The following is a 20736-nucleotide window of genomic DNA, read 5'->3' on the forward strand; positions in this document are numbered from 1 at the left end:
CATTATAGAAGGAGCAAAGACTTGGTGCTTTTGTTAAATATTAGATGTAGAATTTTTATGTTAGGTGGTGCAGTGGTTGAGAGTCTGCCTGCCAATGCAGGGGACACGGGTTCGAGCCCTGGTCTGGGAAGATCCCACATGCCGCAGAGCAGCTGGGCCCGAGAGCCACAGTTGCTGAGCCTGCGCGTCTGGAGCCTGTGCTCCGCAACAAGTGAGGCCGCGGTGGTGAGAGGCCTGCGCACTGCGATGAAGAGTGGCCCCCGCTTGCCACAACTAGAGAAAGCCCTCACACAGAAACGAGGACCCAACACAGCCATAAATAAATAAATTAAAAGAAAAAAAAGAATTTTTATGTCAATACCAGATTTGTAATTCAATCTGTGATGATGGAAAGATGAATATTATTTTGATTTTTTATCCTCCCCCTCCTTGGTTGGTTGGTTTGTTTATTTAGTATTGTCTCAGTTTGTTTTACAATTTCCAGGTTTTTTTTTTCAATATTTATTGAAATATAGTTGATTTACAATGTTGTGTTAGTTTCAGGAGTACAGCAAAGTGATTCAGTGTTTTTATATGTACATTTTAAATAATTTAATTTTTTTTTTAAATAAATTTATTTATTCATTTATGGCTGCATTGGGTCTTCGTTGCTGCGCGGGCTTTCTCTAGTTGCGGCGAGAGGGGGCTACTCTTCGTTGCGGTGCATGTGCTTCTCATTGCGGTGGCTTCTCGCGGGCTCTAGAGCACAAGCTCAGCAGTTGTGGCGCACGGGCCTAGTTGCTCCGCAGCATGTGGGAATCTTCCCGGACCAGGGCTCAAACCCATGTCCCCTGCATTGGCAGGCTGATTCTTAACCACTGCGCCATCAGGGAAGTCCTGAATTTTACTTTATTTTATTTTATATATATATATTTTTTTAGATTCTTTTCCATTATAGGTTATTATTGAGTATAGTTACCTGTGCTATACAGTAAGCCCTTGCTAGTTATGAATATTATTTTTAGAGTACATAAAATAAAGTTTCTAAGTAAAGTATTTTTCACCTAAAGTATTTATCATTATCCTAAATTGACAAGTTAAAATATCAAAGGAGGCATGGTTTAATGTAACTAAATAGTCTCTGAGAATTTAAAAAATGATTTTATGGTCTTTCAGACTTATAATTAAAGTGCTTGATGAAGATGATTTTTTTGGCCTTGGAGTGATCAACTGTGTATTGCCTGCCTGTTATTTTGATAATACAAGTTGCAGGTTCCTTATATTTAGATGTATGGGATCTCCTATTGAAGATCCAATGTAAACATTATGTTGTAGTGTAATATATGCAGATTTTTAAAAATCTATATACATACATATATATATATATATATATATATATATATATATATATATTTAATGATCTATTATACTTTCTGACTCCTTGGAGTTGGTACCAGTGATACTACCATCCATGCCAAAGAGTGGCCTTCATCATTTTCTCCCTGTGTTTTCTGAAGTTTTCTCTTGCTAAAAAGCTTTATTCCCTGCTTTCCTGGGACCCACTCCAGAACTCAACCATGCACTGTGTACTGAAACCCAGACATACCAATCTCTAGCAATTGCTGACCTCTCTGCCACAGGAAACATTAGAAGCTGTTTCCTGTACCAACTGAGTTTTAGTTAACTCAGTTGACTTGCCATTAAGTTGATATATTTGCTTTTCTATTGATAAAAAGTATACTAATTAAATTTTATATTTATTATATCAGTTATCTACTGACATAAATTACAAACCAGAGGTTATGAAGTTTTAACAAAGGTTTCAAGATTCAATATCTTTCATCTTATAAAGTGTATTTGTTTCGTATCCAAAGCAGTAGAGACTTGTAATCATTTTGATGAATGTCAGAGACTCTTAACTCTTGAAACTTACAGCTTTTCTCAGTAAAATCCCTGGTTCAATTTTCCTTTTTCTTTTTTCCTTGTAGTGGACTTTTGGGAGCAATAAAAATAAGAAGAAAGGAAAAGCCAGAAAAATAGAGAAGAAAGGAACCATGAAGAAACAGGCCAATAAAACTGCTTCCTCAGGCAGTTCGGACAAAGACAGTTCAGCTGAGAGCTCAGCCCCTGAGGAAGGTGAGTCAAGTGGTGCAGACTTGGGAGTGAACTCTTATTTAGTAGAAGCTGCAGAGTCAGAAATGGAGGGAAAAGGTGCCTGCATTACAATTACAGCATGGTCTCTGCCTTTATTGCAGGGGTCTCTAATCTTTTCAGTGGTCATGGTCTGTTTAGAATCTGAATGAAGCAAGAAAAATACATGCATTCCAAAGCATTAGTGAGGCCCTTGAAACCCATCCAGGAAACCCATGAGGATTCCCTGCATTAGAGTCTCCATTCACCTTAACTTGAGTGCCTTCTCTTTCCTTTTTCTTGGTTATTCATAGGGGGAAAATCCTTGAACCAGATACAAAACTCAGTAAAAAATGTTGTTTCGAAATGAGAATTTTTACTAACACTAGTTTGAAAGTGAACTGGTTCCAGGACTAAAATGGTAAACTTTATATTTGTTTTGAGTAATAATGTTTATATACAAACTGGCTTGTACAGAATTGGCCTAACCTGCTTTTTAAGCACATGCCTGTGAATGTTAGCTCAAATTGAGTCAAGCACAAAATTGCTAGTTTAACTTAATAAATACTCAGTTACAATATGTAATGCTTTTTTCCATCACCCTTTGTCCTACCAAGATCCAATATCATTAGGAATTCACTAATCAATCTAATGACTTATTAAAACATTGATTTTTTTAAATGCCAACTAATAAATGTAGAAGAAAGTATAGTTAGACAATCACCATTTTCAACCATCATAGTAATAATTGATTTACTGAAGTGTTATCGATGAGTGTTAAAACCACTGGATGATAGTTTGTTGAGGAACAAGATGTTTACACAATCTCAAAGCATCTCCCTATACTTATTATGAAAATTGAATATGGACTATATGTCAGATAATGCTATTTCTTAAATGTTAAATTTCCTGAGTTTGATCATTGTATACGTGGTTATATAAGAGACTGTCCTTTTTACAAGAAGTATTTAGGGGTGAAAGGTCACAATCTCTGCAGCTTACTCTCAGTTCAGCAAAATAAATGATAAAAATATGTAAATTGTTTTATGTATGTAGACAGAAAGTGAATTGGCGATGTTAACAATGGGTGAACCTAAGTAACAGATGTACGGGAGTTGAATTATTCTTGCAAATTTTTTCTGTAGGTCTGTAATTTTTTCAAAATACAAAAGTCAAATTAAAAAGATCATGCTGGTTTCTTAATCCAGCCTAAGTTTCTGTAACCTGTGTTTGCATTTGCCAAAGGCAGACCAAGGGTTTTCCCAAGGGAGGTGAGATGCCCATGTTCCACTTCACCTAGAAGAGCCAAGGGGTAATGATTATCAACACTGTGGGGCCACCTGTGGCTCTGTCTTCTGCAGCATCACCTAACCTTGTGTTTGGTCCTTTGTTGCAGGTGAAGTGTCAGATTCTGACAGCAACAGCTCCTCCTCCAGTTCAGATTCAGACTCTTCCTCAGAAGATGAGGAATTCCATGATGGCTATGGAGAAGACCTCATGGGAGATGAGGAAGACAGGGCCCGTCTGGAACAGATGACAGAAAAGGAGAGAGAGCAAGAACTGTTCAACCGCATAGAGAAGAGGGAGGTGTTAAAAAAAAGGTAAAGTGGTAGTTCCTTAATGATAAAATAAAATAATAAAGTAATTTCCCAGAGTTCACATTTGGAGCCCTGTCTTCACAGGATTCAAGACTTGAAATTTCTCCTCATTATTTATGAGTTAGGAATCTGACTATCCTCCCAGCATGCTTTTTGTATTTTTTTTAAAACTCAAATGTTAAATTGCTTTTTGATATACAAAGCTGCTTCAGTATTTTGGATTACTTTTGCCATATTTAAATGGCAGAAGTTTTTCCTCATCTCCTAACAGAATTTCAAGGTGAAAATAAACTTGACTTTGTCTCAGGAGATAAAATAGTCCTCACAATTTGGATCCTTCCCTACCTACCTAATATTGCGAAAGAAACAGAAGCATTTTCCTTGGCAGCAGTTAGTCCCATTTTGTCTGGGAGCCTGTCTGTCCCTTCTGGAGACCATATTAAGTCTGGTGAGTTATCCTAGACAAGAATGTTTGGCTTTCAGTCAGCAGCAAGTAATAGACATTTGTTTTGAGTGTGAATGCTTCCACGGTTACCTGTATTGGAACAAACAGGACTTAAGAAACGACCACAGTTGCCAGATGGTTAAGAATGACTTCTGAAATTTGTATTTCTGAATTGTGGAGAGCATAACAAGAGGTTCTCATATAAGGGCAATAGGGCCCTATGATAAAATCACAAAGTAGCTCGAGAGTAGTGGGTGGCTGATCTCAAACTTGGGCTTTTTATTTTTCACCTTATATGAATGAGGCAGTTGACTGACTGATTCAGTGACTTTTTTAGTGATTGGAAGAATGTTTACAGTGATGATAATTAAGACAGAAGTTCAGAGCCATTCACAGAAAATGGAGGTTTTTGTAGTTCATTTGTTTAGCTACAAGGCAGTACAATATGGTAACTCAGAAACTTTCTACATCTTTTTAATGTAAACACCATCAGCATCCTGTTTTATAGCCAGCAACACCAGTAGTGAGGTATCATTTTTGGTTGTTAGATTCTTCACCTATTCTAGAGCTTCCTCTTTTTTTATTTAAATTTTTTTTTTTTAAAAGGTAAGTGCAGGCAGCATAAAGGTAGCTTGGTTGTGCAAAGAGCACTGACATTTTCCATCAGAAAGTCTAGGCTCGGGACTTCCCTGGTGGTCCAGCGGTTAAGGATCTGCCTTCCAATGCAGGGGATGCGGGTTCGATCCCTGGTCAGGGAACTAAGATCCCACGTGCCACAGGGCAACTAAGCCTGCACGCTCTAGAGCCTGCACCTGCAGCTATAGAGCCTGCTGCCACAGCTACTGAGCCCGTGTGCTCTGGAGCCCGTGCACCACAAGGAAACATCCCACATGCTACAACGAAGATCCCGTGTGCTGCAACTAAGACCCAATGCAGCCAAATAAATAAATATTTTTTTAAAAAAAGAAGAAGAAGAAAGAAAATCTAGGCTCAAGTCAGACTCACTGGCTAGGTTATCTGAATTAGTCACTTACCCTCCTCCTGCCTCAGCTTCCTCGTTGGGGATTGTTGTAAGTCCTCAGTAAGATAATACATATAAGAACATAATGTAAATATAAGCTGTTAACTTTTTTAAAATTGAAGTATAGTTGATGTACAATATTATATAAGTTACAGATGCATAATTTAGTGATTCACAGTTTTTAAAGGTTATACTCCACTTATAGTTATTATAAAATATTGACTATATTCCCTGTGTCATACAATATATTGCCCCTCCCTGCTTCCCTCTCCCCACTGGTAAGCACTCGTTTGCTCTCTATATCTATGAATCTGTTTTTTTGTTATATTCACTAGTTTGTTGTATTTTTTAGATTTCACATATAAGTGATAGCATACAGTATTTGTCTTTCTGTGTCTGACTTATTTCACTTAGCATAGTCTCCTCCGAGTTCATCCATGTTGTTGTAAATGGCAAAGTTTCATTCTTTTTTATGACTGAGTAGTATTCTATTGTATGTATATACACCACATCTTCTTTATCCATTCATTCCATATTTTGGCAATTGTAAATAATACTGCTATGAACATGGCGGTGTATGTATCTTTTCGAATTAGCATTTTTGTGTTTTTCAGGTATATACCCAGGAGTGGAATTGCTGGGTCACATGGTAGTTCTATTTTTAGGTTTTTCTTTTTTTTTTAAATATTTTAAAGAATATTTATTTATTATTATTTTTTTTTTTGGTTTTTTTTTTAACATCTTTATTGGAGTATAATTGCTTTACAATGGTGTGTTAGTTTCTGCTTTGTAACAAATTGAATCAGTTATACATATACATATGTCCCCATATCTCTTCCTTCTTGCATCTCCCTCCCTCCCACCCTCCCTATCCCACCCCTCTAGGTGGTCATAAAGCACTGAGCTGATCTCCCTGTGCTATGCGGCTGCTTCCCACTAGCTATCTATTTTACGTTTGGTAGTGTATATATGTCCATGCCACTCTCTCACTTTGTCCCAGCTTCCCGTTCCCCCTCCCCGTATCCTCAAGTCCATTCTCTAGTAGGTCTGCATCTTTATTCCCGTCTTGCCCCTAGGTTCTTCATGACCATTTTTTTTTTTTTTTTTAGATTCCATATATATGTGTTAGCATACGGTATTTGTTTTTCTCTTTCTGACTTACTTCACTCTGTATGACAGTCTCTAGGTCCATCCACCTCACTACAGATAACCCAGTTTCGTTCCTTTTTATGGCTGAGTAATATTCCATTGTATATGTGTGCCACATCTTCTTTATCCATTCATCTGTTGATGGACACTTAGGTTGCTTTCATGTCCTGGCTATTGTAAATAGAGCTGCAACGAACATTTTGGTACATGACTCTTTTTGAATTACGGTTTTCTCAGGGTATAAGCCCAGTAGTAGGATTGCTGGGTCGTATGGTAGTTCTATTTTTAGTTTTTTAAGGAACCTCCATACCGTTCTCCATAGTGGCTGTATCAATTTACATTCCCACCAAGAGTGCAAGAGGGTTCCCTTTTCTCCACATCCTCTCCAGCATTTATTGTTTGTAGATTTTTTGATCATGGCCATTCTGACTGGTGTGAGATGATATCTCATTGTAGTTTTGATTTGCATTTCTCTAATGGTTAATGATGTTGAGCATTCTTTCATGTGTCTGTTGGCAATCTGTATATCTTCTTTGGAGAAATGTCTATTTAGGTCTTCTGCCCATTTTTAGATTGAGTTGTTTGTTTTTTTGATATTGAGCTGCATGAGCTGGTTGTAAATTTTGGAGATTAATCCTTTGTCAGTTGCTTCATTTGCAAATATTTATTATTTATTTATTTATTTAGGCTGCACCGGGCCTTAGTTGCAGCATGCGGGGTTTAGTTGCAGCATGCGAACTCTTAGTTGTGGCATGCATGTGGGATCTAGTTCGCTGACCAGGAATTGAACCCAGGCCCCCTGCATTGGGAGCTCAGAGTCGTACCCACTGGACCACCAGGGAAGTCCCTATTCTTAGTTTTTTTAATTATTATTTATTTTATTTTATTTATTTTTGGCTGCGTCGGGTCTTAGTTGAGGCACGCTGGATCTTCCATTGTGGCGCGCGGACTCCTCTCTAGTTGTGGCGTGCAGGCTCCAGGGCATGTGGGCTCTGTAGTTTGCGGCACGCGGGGTCTAGTTGAGGCGTGCAGGCTCAGTAGTTGTGGCGTGCAAGCTTAGTTGCCCCGCGGCATGTAGGATCTTAGTTCCCTGACCAGGAATCGAACCTGCGTTCCCTGCATTGTAAGGCGGATTCTTTACCACTGGACCACCAGGGAAGTCTCTGTTTTTAGAGAAACCTCTGTACTCTTTTCCACAGTGGCTGCGCCAGTTAATTTTCTCCACATCCTCACCAACATTTGTTATTTGTGTTCTTTTTGATGATGGCCATTCTGACAGGTGTGAGGTAATATCTCATTGTGGTTTTGACTTGCATTTCCCTGATGATTAGCAATGTTGAGCATCTTTTCATGTGCCTGTGGGCCATCTGCATTTCCTCTTTGGAAAAATGTCTATTCAGGTCTTCTGCCCATTTTTTAATCAGGTTGTTTGTTTTTTTGATGTTGGGTTGTATGAGCTGTTTATATATATATATATATATTTTTTTTTTTTTTTTGATATTAACCGTGTATCGGTCATATCATTTGCAAATATTTTCTCCCATTCAGTAGGTTGTCTTTTTGTTTTGTTGATGGTTTCCTTTGCTATGCAAAAGCTTTTAAGTTTAATTAGGTCCCATTTGTTTATTTTTACTTTTATTTCCTTTGCTTTAGGAGACATCCAAAAAAAATACTGCTGCGATTTATGCCAAAGAGTATTCTGCCTGTGTTTTCCTCTAAGAGGTTTATGGTTTCTGGTCTTACATTTAGGTCTTTAATCCATTTTGAGTTTATTTTTGGATATGGTGTTAGAAAATGTTCTAATTTCATTCTTTTACATGTAGCTGTCCAGTTTTCTCAGCACCTCAGGTATTAACTTAAAAATAACTTTATTGAGATGTAGTTTACACACCATAGAATCTATCCATTGAAAGTGGTTGAAAGTGGTTCAGTGGTTTTTTATATATTCATAAAGTTGTGTAGCCATCACCACAATTAATTTCAGAACATTATCATCACCCCAGAAAAAAACCCTGTACTTATTGGTACTCAGTTCCCTCTACTGCCTCCTAGCCTTAGGAAGCCACTAACTTACTTTCTGTCTCTATAGATTTGCCTATTTCTGGGCATTTTATATAAATGGAATCATAAATATGTAGTCTTTTGTGCCTGGCTTCTTTCACTTAACATATATTTGAAGTTCATTCATGTAGCATGTATCAGTACTTCATTCCTTTTTATGGCTGAATAATATTCCATTATGTGTATAAACCACATTTTATTTATCTATTAATCTGTTTTGATATCTTTGCTGTTGTGAATAGTGCTACTATGAACATTCATGTACAAATATTTCAGTATCTATTTTCAATTCTTTTGGGTATATACATAGGAGTGGAATTGCTGAGTCATATGGTAATTTTATGTTTAACTTTTTGAGAAACCACCAAACTGTTTTCCATAGCAGCTGTACCATTTTACATTCCCACCAGCAATGTATAAGAGTTCCAGTTTGTCCACATCCTTGCCAACACTTGTTATTTTTTCTTTTTTTGATAATAGCTATCCTGGAGAATGTGAAGTGTCTTATTGTGGTTTTGATTTGCATTTTCCTGTTGACTAATGATGTTTAGAATCTTTTCAAATCCTTATTGGAGAAATGTCTGTTCAAGTGCTTTGCCCATTTTTTAATTGGGTTATTTGTCTTTTTGTTGTTGAGTTATAAGAGTTCTTTATATATTCTGGTTACTAGACCCTTATCAGATAACATGATTTGCAAATATTTTCTCCCATTCTGTAGGTTGTAAATTTCACTGTCAAGTATTGTTTAATGCACAAAATTTAAAAATTTTTATGCACAATAAATTTTTTATTTTCTTGCTGCAGCTTTTGGTATCTAAGAATCTTGCCAAATCCGCAATCATGAGTATTTACCCGTATGTTTTCTTGTAAGAGTTTTATAGTTGTAGGTCTTATGTTTAGATCATTGATCCATTTTTTAAAATTTTGTATTGGAGTACAGTTGATTTACAATGTTGTGTTAGTTTCAAGTGTACAGCAAAGTGATTCAGTTATACATGTACATATATCTATTCTTTTTCATATTCTTTTCCCATACAGGTTGTTACAGAGTATTGAGTAGAGTTCCTTGTACTATACAGTAGGCCCTTGTTGATTATCTATTTTATGTATAATAGTGTGTATATGTTAATCCCAACCTCCTAATTTATCTCTCTCCCCCTCATTGATCCATTTTGAGATCATTTTTTGTATATGGTGTGAGGTAAGAGTCCAACTTTATTCTTTGGCATATAGCTATCCAGTTGTCCCAGTACCACTTGTTGAAGAGACTGTTCTTTCCCCAGTCTTGGCACCATTGTTGAAATCAGTTGTTCATGGATATATGGATTTATTTGTTGACTGTATTCTGTTCCATTGATCATTATGTTTATGGTTATGCCAATACCATACTGTTTTGATTACTGTAGCTGTGTAGTCAGTTTTTAACTTGGGAAGTGTGAAGTGTTAGGAACCTTTGTTCTTCTTCAAAATTGTTTTGGCTATGTGGGGCCCTCTGCATTCCCATAGGAATTTTAGTATCAGCTTATCAATTTCTGCAACAGCAAAAGAAGCAGCTGGGATTTTTATAGGAATTGTGTTGAATCTGTTTATCAAATTTGGAAGTATTGCCATCTAATATTAAGTCTTTTAATCCATGAATGTGATATCTTTCTACTTACTTAGGTATTATTTAATTTCTTTCAACAATCCTTTAGTTTTGGGTGTAAAAGACTAGCACTCGTTTTGTTAAATTTATTACTAAATATTGTATTCTTTTGGATGCTACTGTAAATGGAATTGTTTTCTTTGTTTCGTTTTTGGATTATTCATTGCAAGTATATAGAAATACAGTTAATTTTTGTATATTGACCCTCTTAAGAACTAAGTAAAAACTTTCATAATTGGGGTTATTTTAGAATGTTATGAAAAGAGTTTAATATTTATTATATTCCTTTATTCCTTCCATAAAGTTCCTTAAATTCACACACAAAAAAGTAGTTTTGTTTCATAAAAGCCTGCTTTTTGTTACAGGGAGAGAGCCTAGATTGCATTTGTTTAAGAGAATAGCATATTTATTCACATGTTTGCTGGGGTGGAGCTGAGGGAGGCATTTTTCCTAATGAAGAAAGATGGAGAGTGGTGTTTTTAACATACAGCCTGTGTCTTGACCACCTTAAAAATGTGACAGTGGCTTTCTGTGGCTTCATTATGTTTCTAATGGGACACCATTGGAGCTGATCCAAGAATCAACTATTTTCTTCCATTATGTGAAGTTGAGGAAGAGCAGTGCGTTACCAACAGGATACAACAGTATCCTCAGTATTCTCTCATTTTAAGTCTATTCCACCTTAATGCTTTCAAGTACTTTTGGTGTATTTATATTCAATATTTCTAATGTACTTATAAGATACATTGGAGTTTCTTACAGGAAACCAAAACATTTATTAACTCCTCCCCAGCACTTACTTCCTTTCTCCTATCTAATAGAAATCAGTCTACAGATATTTCATTGCCACTTAAAAACCAAACAAATATATTTTAAATAGATTTGAAATCAGGAAAAAACTGAAAACAGCCAAAAAGAAAGAAAAGAAAGAAAAAAAGAAAAAGCAAGAAGAGGAGCAGGAAAAGAAGAAACTGACACAGATTCAAGAATCTCAGGTAGGAGATTCAATAGTCCTCGTTATCCAAAGAATAAAACCTCCATTTTGAGTGTGTATGTGTGTTTATATAAAAGATGGGTTTATATTAGTCAGCCTAGGTCAGTTAGTGCAAGACTATTTATGTACTGTCTTCATCTTATAGGTTTCATTAATCTCTGGACATATCATTTCACCATTAGCTGTGCTGTTTAACTCCATGGGAATTCTACTCAGGTCTGCATGTAAAAAGCAGCTCATTGGAGTGTGAGCACTCCTTAAGGGAAAGTTTGTAAACTTCCTGTCCCGGGTAGCTGAATTGGTTATGATGTTTACTCAGGTGTATGTCATCCTGGACTTGGTAATAAATGTAGCTGGGAAAATTAGTCATCTCTGCATTTATCACAAAAAGCTTTGTTGACAGTATTAACGTATATTAGCTGTGATCTAGGGAGTCCTTCCAGGAAGTGTTTATTCTTATACTTCTTAGGCTTTCTGTTTATTAGGCAGGTAAGACAGGGACTGACTTTACTCCTCTATCCTCTTTGTCCACAAGAGGATGCTCTCTCCTCTTAAGCAAATTTCAATTTCTGCAGCCAATATAGATTCACATTGGAGAACTGAATAATTTTTAGGTATAAAGAATATTATCATCAGCTGTTGGTAAAAAGAGCCATCCTACATATTTTTCCCTTCCCAGGTAACATCCCATAACAAGGAACGACGTTCCAAACGGGATGAGAAACTAGATAAGAAATCTCAAGCCATGGAGGAGCTGAAAGCAGAGCGAGAAAAACGGAAGAACAGAACAGGTAAGTGGGGAAAATGTGATGGCTACTTTGTGTCTTTGATCATATGATTTAACTTCCTGATGCCAATTTTAATTTTTCCCCCTTTTTAGCTCTCTAGTATAGGCAGTTCCAAACACATACAGAGAATAGTATAATGAAACTCCATGAACCCATCCTCCAACTTCAGCAGTCAACTCATAGCCAATCTTATTAAATCTGCACTGCCCTCTTCCTTTGGGTTATTTTGAAGTAAATCCCAGCATCATCATATTTCAACCATAAATATTTCAATATGTGTCTCTAAAAGATAAGGACTCCTATTTTAAACATAACTACAGTACCATTACTACACCTAAAAAATAGTAACAAATATTTTCTCCCAGTCTGTAGGTTGTCTTTTCATTTTATTTATGGTTTCCTTGGCTGTGCAAAAGCTTATAAGTCTGATTAGGTCCCATGTGTTTATTTTTGCTTTTATTTCTTCCCTGACCAGGGGAATGAGATCTTGCAAGCCCCACAGTCAAAAAAAAAAACCAACACAAAACACTTGTTATAGTTGTTTTTTGTGTGGTTGTGCCATCAAATGAGTACTTTGTTTTATTTTGCTTGTGATCTGTAGAGATGACTTGTTGTTCTGTTCTATGATTATACACGATGCAAGGTTCCAAAGTCAAATCTACTAAGCAAGGTATATTTAGAGAAATTTAGCATCTATAGCCTTCTCTTTCACCCCTTGCCTTCCTCCCATAGTAGACGACCACTTAAAAAAAATTTTTTTATATCCTTCCTTTTTATTTTTTAAACAAAAGGACACAGATTCACCTTCCATCTTAGATTGTTAGTGCATTATACACACTTCTCTCTACCTTGCTTTTTCACTTAACCATATATTCTAAAGATAACTCTGTAGTTTTTATGTTGAGCAATGGTTAGTAGACTACCTGTTTTTGTAAATAATTTTATTGGAATACAATGATGCCCATTTTTTCATAATTGTGACTACTTTCTGTCTACAGTAACAAAATTGAGTAGTTGATACAGTGACCATATAAAGCCTATCCTAAAAATATTTATGTGTTCATTTAAAACATTTTCTGACTCAGGATGCAGTGTAAGGCTCGGCTCTTTCCTTTTTTACAGCTGCAGCATAGTTCATTGGGTGGATGTGCTAGAGGTGATTCAGCCACTCCCCTTTGTAGACATTTGGGTTGTTTTCAGTCTCCTGCTATTACAAATAGTACTGTAAACTCAAAGTAAGTTTTTCCTGAAAGACTCTCTGAAGACATCTTAAGTTTTTCCCCAATTTTCCTGCCAGTCTTCAAGTGCCTTGAGAGAAATAAAAGACAACTGTCAGTAGAGTTGGTGACCCTTTTTGCCCACTTAGTGACAGTCTTCCAGCCCTTTTTTCTGTCTACTGCGGCTTGACATTTGGTGCGACTTAAACTTTCTGGTTAACGCACTTGTTAACACAAGTAATCACAAACCAGGCCAGAGAGGATGGAGCTGTCTATTGAGTCCTTTTCCATGTTCCAGTTCTTTTTCAGGGATGAGAGATGTTTCAGCTTCTTATTGAGAGAATCTAGGTAAACATTTCCTCTTTTTTTAAGCTGAGCTCCTCGCCAAGAAACAGCCATTAAAAACCAGTGAGGTGTACTCTGACGATGAGGAGGAGGAGGAAGATGACAAGTCCAGTGAAAAGTCAGACCGCTCGTCCCGAACATCGTCATCTGATGAAGAAGAGGAGTAAGCTGTGTACATTTTGGTCTAGTAGTCAGGATAGGTGGGTTCTTCGGGGAAAGGCTTAGTGTAGCTTCCAAATTTCCCCTGTTCGGGTGACGAACTTTGGTTTGGTTCCGTACCCTGAATTGCCGAGCTGGGTTCCCCAGCACATCAGCCCAAACATATACTTCTGCCATTGGCTCTTAGCCTGTACCCCTGAACATTTCATCAGGGCCAGGCGGTTAGGAGCTGCCTTCATGTCACCCTCAGATTGGCCAGGAGCTTCCATTAGTTTTCCTAGTCTGGTAGGTTATCTGGGATGGCAGCCTCATTTGAGACAGTTCACACTGCTGGTTAGGAATAGGATTCTATTCCCACTTTCCTGTTGCTTCATTTATTTCTCCTACTGTGTGAAATCACACATACTTCGGTTAAGTTTTAAGAAGTTGATATTATTTATTTACCTTGATCTGTTTTTATGATGCACATTTTTCCCAGTGTCCTTTGTTCCTCACAGGAAAGAAGAGATCCCTCCAAAATCACAACCGGTCTCCTTACCGGAGGAATTGAATCGGGTTCGATTATCACGGCATAAGCTGGAACGTTGGTGTCACATGCCCTTCTTTGCTAAAACTGTCACAGGATGTTTTGTACGGATTGGCATTGGAAACCACAACAGCAAACCAGTTTACCGGGTTAGTGTTTCTTTCCTTGGACAATTGTCCATGTTTTAAATATAATGATTCTTAGCTAGAAGTAGGAACTACTGAACAAATCTGTCACTTTTCCCATTTGATGAGAAAATAGACTCCAATTAAGATGCCCTTAGAACAGTGACAGTCTGAGCCAACCAGAGATCAATTGTGACCTGCTTGCTGCCAAGAGGAGTACTCGGAGCCCAAGGGTCTAGATTTAGAACAATTTTCTCTATCCTTCTTCCACGTAGATGTGAGAAGGCAGACACTTATGAAGTATTTTTCAAGAGTTATGTAATCTGGAAGATTTGTTCATTTGAAAAATAAATGAAAAATTTCCATGTTACATACTAAGTGACTTCTGCAACAGGGAGTTATATTGAGGTTTGTAAAATGACAAACAGGGACTTCCCTGGTGGCACAGTGGTTAAGAATCCGCCTGCCAGCACAGGGGACGCGGGTTCGAGCCCTGGTCCGGGAAGATTCCACATGCCGCGGAGCAACTAAGCCCGTGTGCTGCAACTACTGAGCTTGCACTCTAGAGCCTGCAAGCCACAACTACAGAAGCCCGTGCGCCTAGAGCCCGTGCTCCACTACAAGAGAAGCCACCGCAGTGAGAAGCCTGCACACCACAACGAAGAGTAGCCCCTGCTCTCCGCAACTAGAGAAAAGCCCATGCGCAGCAACGAAGACCCAATGCAGCCAAAAATTAATTAATTACTTTTTTTTAAAAAAAGAATCTGCCTGCCAATAGAGGGGACACAGGTTCGAGCCCTAGGCCGGGAAGATCCCACATGCTGCGGAGCAACTAAGCCTGTGCACCACCACAACTACTGAAGCCCGTGCTCCGCAACAAAGAGAAGCCATCACAGTGAGAAGCCCTCGCAACTCAACGAAGAGTAGCCCCCACTCGTTGCAACTAGGAAAAGACTGTGTGCAGCAACGAAGACCTGACGCAGCCAAAAATAAATAAATAATTTATTTTTTTAAAAAAAAACCCTCCAACCTAATAGAGATTATTTTGTGAGTTCCAGCTCTGCTTCTGTGGTCTAGATGACTAGAACATAGCTGTTTGATTTTTTTTCTTTTTGTTTTCGTTTGTTTTGTTCTGGGTTGTTTGGTTTTAACATGTGTTTACCTCCTTCTGTGAGGACCAGGGGCCATGCTATGTCCCAGAAACCTTGGCAACAGGAACAGACCTCATGGTCTTCACACTTGATTGATAAAACTAACCTCTGAAATCCAGGTGCACCCCTTAGTAAGGTAGAATTAAGTTGGAGGGGAAGCTTCCAATGCCCCACCAGGCTCACTGCCTCCTCGCCTGGCGCTTGCTTAACTCTGGGCACAGGTGCCTGGCCGTCTGAGTTCTAAGCCCGAGAAAGGTGCCCAGAACACCTGGCAGCTGTGGGCTTCTCTCAGTGCAGGGTCACTCATCTGCACTCATGCAGATGGAGCCAGAGGGTGGGGTGGAGAGCTCTGAAGGAGTCTGTTGTGATTGGTGTCTCTGTCATCCCTTAGGTTGCTGAGATCACGGGTGTAGTGGAAACCGCCAAAGTTTACCAGCTTGGTGGCACCAGAACAAACAAAGGGCTACAGCTACGGTAGGAGAGGTGCTTCCGTGGCAGCTTCTGCTCCCTCTGCACACAGGCACTGCCTGTTGGGGCTGTTATTCACTCCCAGTGTGATGTTTCTTGTTACAGTAATACTGTTTGTGTTATCCCCGCAGGGGACTTGGAGGGAAACTTGTATTCTGCCTTTGCCTATAGGGAAAGTAGGATATATCTCTCTCATAGGGGGAAGTCAGGGATATGGAGTGGTAGGACACATAGAAGGAAAATGTCAGATTGCGAGACCCCCCCTCCTCCCAGAATCCTTTAGGCATTCCTCAGTGAGCATGGTCAGGAGGCTTGCTTCTGGTCCTGGCTCCATCACTAACTAACTTGATCTTTCACAAGCCAGGTTACCTTTTTGGACTTGGTTTCTGCTTCAGTAACATGATATTGACTGAATGCTGGCTACATGCCACAGTTATAGGCATCAGGATAGAAGCGAGAACAACATACACACACAAATCCCTATCCTCTTGGAGCCTGAAAATTCTAAAGGCCCTATATGGGAAGGAATAGAAGTAGCTTGCCAGGTGACTGCAAATAGTGGGTCATAGACAAGGCTCTGCCATGGCCTTATTTGGCCTCTCTGGTCTCTCTGTTCCCTTCTCCCATTCCCATCATTTCTCCTGGGCTGTTTGAAAAGAGCCAGTTGGGGTGGGCAGCAGCCATGACGTGCCGAGAGTGACTATCTCTGGGAGGATGGCACTGACTCACGTGGCCAGCACAGGAGTCAGTAGAACGGCAGTGTTCTTTCTTTCTAGGAACAGAGCTTCCTTGTCATTCAGATATCTATGTAATATTTCATATTCTTGATGCCAGTTGACTGATGGATTTTATTGTAAATGGACTTTTGAAGTACTGGCCAAATCCACTTGTCTCCAGGGCTCACTTTGATTCTTAATCCCTGCTGCCCGTTAGAACAACCTGGGAGGGGTTTTTTGTGTGTGCAATTTCAGTGCCTGGTTCCTACTCCCAGAGATTCTGATTCAGTTGATCTAGAGTGGTGCTTTGGCACTAGAAGTTTTGTAAATATTCCTAGATGATTCTAAAGGGTAGCTAGGATGGAAACCCACAGAGACAGGTGGTGTACAGTCTGGTGGGGTTGCTCTTCTGGCGCTGCAGTCAACATACCCATTCCTGAAGCTGCTCTTTTTCGTGTAGGCACGGCAGTGACCAGCGAGTGTTCCGCCTAGAGTTTGTCTCAAACCAGGAGTTCACTGAAAGCGAATTCATGAAGTGGAAAGAAGCGGTAAGTGGAGAGACAGCACCTCCCTAGCAGTTGTTGATGAAAACACTGAGAGAGCCTCTTTGCAAAATAACCTTTTATCATGTTTTGGTCCAGATGTTCTCTGCTGGCATGCAGTTGCCCACTCTGGATGAAATCAATAAGAAGGAATTATCTATTAAAGAAGCTCTTAATTATAAATTCAATGACCAGGACATTGAAGAGGTAAGAAACCTGGTACCCCAGAGTCTGGAGGCTCATCAAGAACCAGTGTTAGAGAAGATCATGCCTTTCTTTTCTTTCCTGTATCTTGACATTTTTGGCCCTGCTACTGTTGCACGAGGAAGAGGGAATACTGATATCGCTACCTTATTATTTATAGTTCATCAAGATTTTCTCCATACATTCTCACTTGAAGTCATAGACTAAGGAAGTGTATTCAAGGTTCAGGGATCTGTATTCTTCTTCTAGGCTTGGTCCTTCAAGAGTTTTCTTTTTCCAAAACATTTTGGTAAAATTCTTTGATCTCTGTTCTCTTGGACAGTGGCTAGCCTGACAGTGCAAGGTCCTTGGACTGCTGCTGTTTATTGGTGCCTGTTTCTTCCCACTATCCCAGAAGAATCTCCATGACCCCGGAAGCAGCATAGTATCCCTTGGAATGAACTTGCTCTCTCTGTGGGGCATGGCACTGCTATAGGAAGAGCAGCCCCCGTTTAACTAGCTGCTTACCTCCAAAATGGGCTCACCTATCCTGCCTACAAAACTAGTTTAGAAATACCTCACTCTGGTATCTCCTCTCTGGTACAGATTGTAAAAGAGAAAGAAAGATTCAGGAAAGCTCCACCCAACTATGCCATGAAGAAAACGCAGCTCCTAAAGGAAAAGGTGAGGACTTGTGGTTGAACCTCTCTCCCTGTCCTGTAAGGAGATGCGGAAATCAAACTTGTTCACCATCTGTCAAGTTAGTAGTGGCAGGATTGGGAGAAAATGCTGGGCTCAAATGTAAGCAATCTTGGCATCTGGGCAGCATCCTTTGGCTGTTTTCCTGTCTATAAATTGAAACTGATCTTGCTTGTTCCATTTTCCTCATTTTCTGGTCACTTTAGTTCCATGTGTAATGAGATAGACCCCAGGGTAGTATCAGCACTGGGTCTGAACAGACGAATGATATTGCCAAGCCCAGCTGCGGTGGGTGGTTTTCCATTCTTCACATCAGGGTGGCGTGAGCCTTGTTAGGCTGAGTTAGCCATGTGGGGCCTGGGTTCTACGGTGTTTGTTTTCAGTACTCTTTCACGCCTCCTGTCATTTGTTCATCATGTGAGGTATCTTGCCTGTGCTGGAAGTAATGGGACACTTAATATAGAGCCAGTCATAGCCAAAATCTCACGTGTCTCTCTATGTGCAGGCCATGGCCGAGGACCTGGGGGATCAGGATAAGGCCAAACAAATCCAAGACCAGCTGAACGAGCTGGAGGAACGAGCAGAGGCCCTGGACCGCCAGCGGACCAAGAACATATCTGCTATCAGGTGTGTTACAGATCCTTGGTCCACAATTATCAGGCGAGCCTGTGGCCTTGTACGCACTGTGCTCCAGTGGCTCCACTTATCTCCAGGGTGAGGACTCAGTGGTCCCCTCCCTCCTTTCACAGCACACTGACTCATGCCTCTTACTCACCCCACAGTTACATCAACCAGCGGAACCGGGAGTGGAACATTGTGGAGTCTGAGAAGGCCCTTGTGGTGAGTAAGACAACTTTATCTGGATCACTGAAAATAATTTTAATTAATAAAACAATATGTAATCTTTTCTGTATCTTGCTTGAGTTTTTCTTTCAATTATTGAAGTAACGTGTACACTTAACACACACATAGTTCCTCTGTAGGCACACATACAACCACATTAGTTATTAATTTATAATAAAAAGCAGCAGTCTTCTGCCCTGTCTTACCCCTCCCCATCTTTAGATTCTACTCCATGCGTATTCATTTTTATCAATTTCCAGTCTTTTTCTTTTGGTTGTTGCCCCCGTAATCTGCTCTGGTGTCCTTAAAGGGAAAAGGATGATAGACAGCCTTTGACTTTTTTCAGGCCCTTGCAGACTGTTATTTATATGTAAGCTTATGATGAATGAGAGGCGGGGGGCAGGAGATACAGTTCTGTAATACATGCTCTCTGTTTCAGGCTGAAAGTCACAACATGAAAAACCAACAGATGGATCCTTTTACCCGGCGACAGTGTAAACCTACCATCGTTTCTAATGTGAGTGCCTAAAGAGAACGTTTTTAGTCAGGACCTAGATTTGGGGACAGAAAATGAATTCCATTAGGAGATTAATAAAGAAGTTAAAAATAATGTTGTCTTAGTGGGATTTGCTTGCCTCAAACTCTTGGGTCTGGATACTTCCTTTTTTTATCTTACTGTAGGACATACAGGTAGTGAAAACCTGGCATGGATTTGTAGAAACCTATGGACTAACCGCCTATGCCAGGGCAGGTTTACCAGTGCAGCAGAGGTGAGGAATGTGTAGGCTGAAGCGCCTAGCTAGGGCCCGTCTGGGCTGGGCTTCAAAGCTTTTAATTGCCCCTTTTTGCAGCCTGGAGGAAAACCCCACTGATCTGCTGATGGGCCCACTGTGGTGCCTGTGATGTTAGTGGTGGTAGGTGGGACAGAAGCTGGTGGTAGGACTGTGTGAGTGTTGAACGATCTCTAAAATAACTTGCATTCTCTCTCAGTCCAGAGACCCGGCTGTTCAAGCTGCCATATTGGCCCAGCTGAATGCAAAATACGGTTCTGGAGTGTTACCAGATGCTCCAAAGGAAATGAGCAAGGCAAGTATACTACCGGAGCTCGGCCGCTGGCCCGGACACCAGAGCAGGCACTTCCTGGGTCGGGTTTGATTGTCCCCACCTGGAGGAACATGGCCTCCCACTTGCAGTCCTTTCTCCATCCTCATTATTTACAAATGTGATAAACAACTACTGAATTCTGGTCAGATGACCTAAATTCTAAACCCAACACCACTACTTAATGAAGGCCTTGACTACGGCTTTAGGCAACTGACCTCTAGCCCTCTAATCCACATTTTCTCATATGTAAAGTGGGGGTAGTATTATATACCCTGCTTATTTAACTCATAGGACAATTAGAAGGAGTAGTTGACGTGTAAGGATGAGGCAGTTGTAAAAGTGAAAGCTCTTTGAGAACTAAAATGTTAAACCAAGAGAAACTGCCCGTTTAGAAGCCATTTTCTGCCTTTTCCTGAGGAGCCCAAACCGTTCCAGGAATTCCTAAAATCTTGGGTCCAAGGTGGCTTGTTGTCTTAAGCCCACCCTTTCTCCCTCACACCACAGACATGAGCCTTCCCTTCCCTCTCCTCTTTTAGGCTCAGAAAAGAAACCTCTTTGTGGCCTCTTCTGTCCTCCCTCTGAGAGAAGGAATCAGAAAAGGACCTTAGTAGGAAGATCTAATGAGCTTGAGCAGGAGCCTTTACCTTAGTGGTTGCTGCTTCTTGAAGTCCACTTGCATTTATGCTTTTGTAATTACTTTTTCTCTTCACATTGCAGGGTCAGGGAAAGGATAAAGATTTGAATTCTAAGTCAGCCAGTGACCTCTCAGAAGACTTGTTCAAAGTACATGATTTCGACGTGAAGATTGATTTACAAGTTCCCAGCTCAGGTAGGTGAAGGTGCAGATT

General features: G+C 39.8%; 1 protein-coding gene across 1 annotated transcript in view; it reads left to right on the top strand.

Moving 5' to 3' along the window:
* RTF1 (RTF1 homolog, Paf1/RNA polymerase II complex component) overlaps positions 1-20736 on the top strand; it is a 45197-nt gene that overhangs the window by 22101 nt on the left and 2360 nt on the right. The window contains exons 3-17 of the mRNA XM_068549657.1: positions 1968-2115; positions 3506-3710; positions 10909-11023; positions 11702-11813; positions 13400-13535; positions 14029-14206; positions 15725-15807; positions 16978-17065; positions 17159-17266; positions 17849-17926; positions 18447-18568; positions 18724-18781; positions 19224-19301; positions 19775-19870; positions 20606-20717. Coding sequence (XP_068405758.1) covers positions 1968-2115; positions 3506-3710; positions 10909-11023; positions 11702-11813; positions 13400-13535; positions 14029-14206; positions 15725-15807; positions 16978-17065; positions 17159-17266; positions 17849-17926; positions 18447-18568; positions 18724-18781; positions 19224-19301; positions 19775-19870; positions 20606-20717 — 1717 coding nt within the window. The remainder of the gene's footprint in view (positions 1-1967; positions 2116-3505; positions 3711-10908; positions 11024-11701; positions 11814-13399; positions 13536-14028; positions 14207-15724; positions 15808-16977; positions 17066-17158; positions 17267-17848; positions 17927-18446; positions 18569-18723; positions 18782-19223; positions 19302-19774; positions 19871-20605; positions 20718-20736) is intronic.

Source organism: Eschrichtius robustus, chromosome 1 (genome assembly GCF_028021215.1).
Source record: "Eschrichtius robustus isolate mEscRob2 chromosome 1, mEscRob2.pri, whole genome shotgun sequence".
In the NCBI taxonomy this organism is placed as follows: Eukaryota; Metazoa; Chordata; class Mammalia; order Artiodactyla; family Eschrichtiidae; genus Eschrichtius; species Eschrichtius robustus.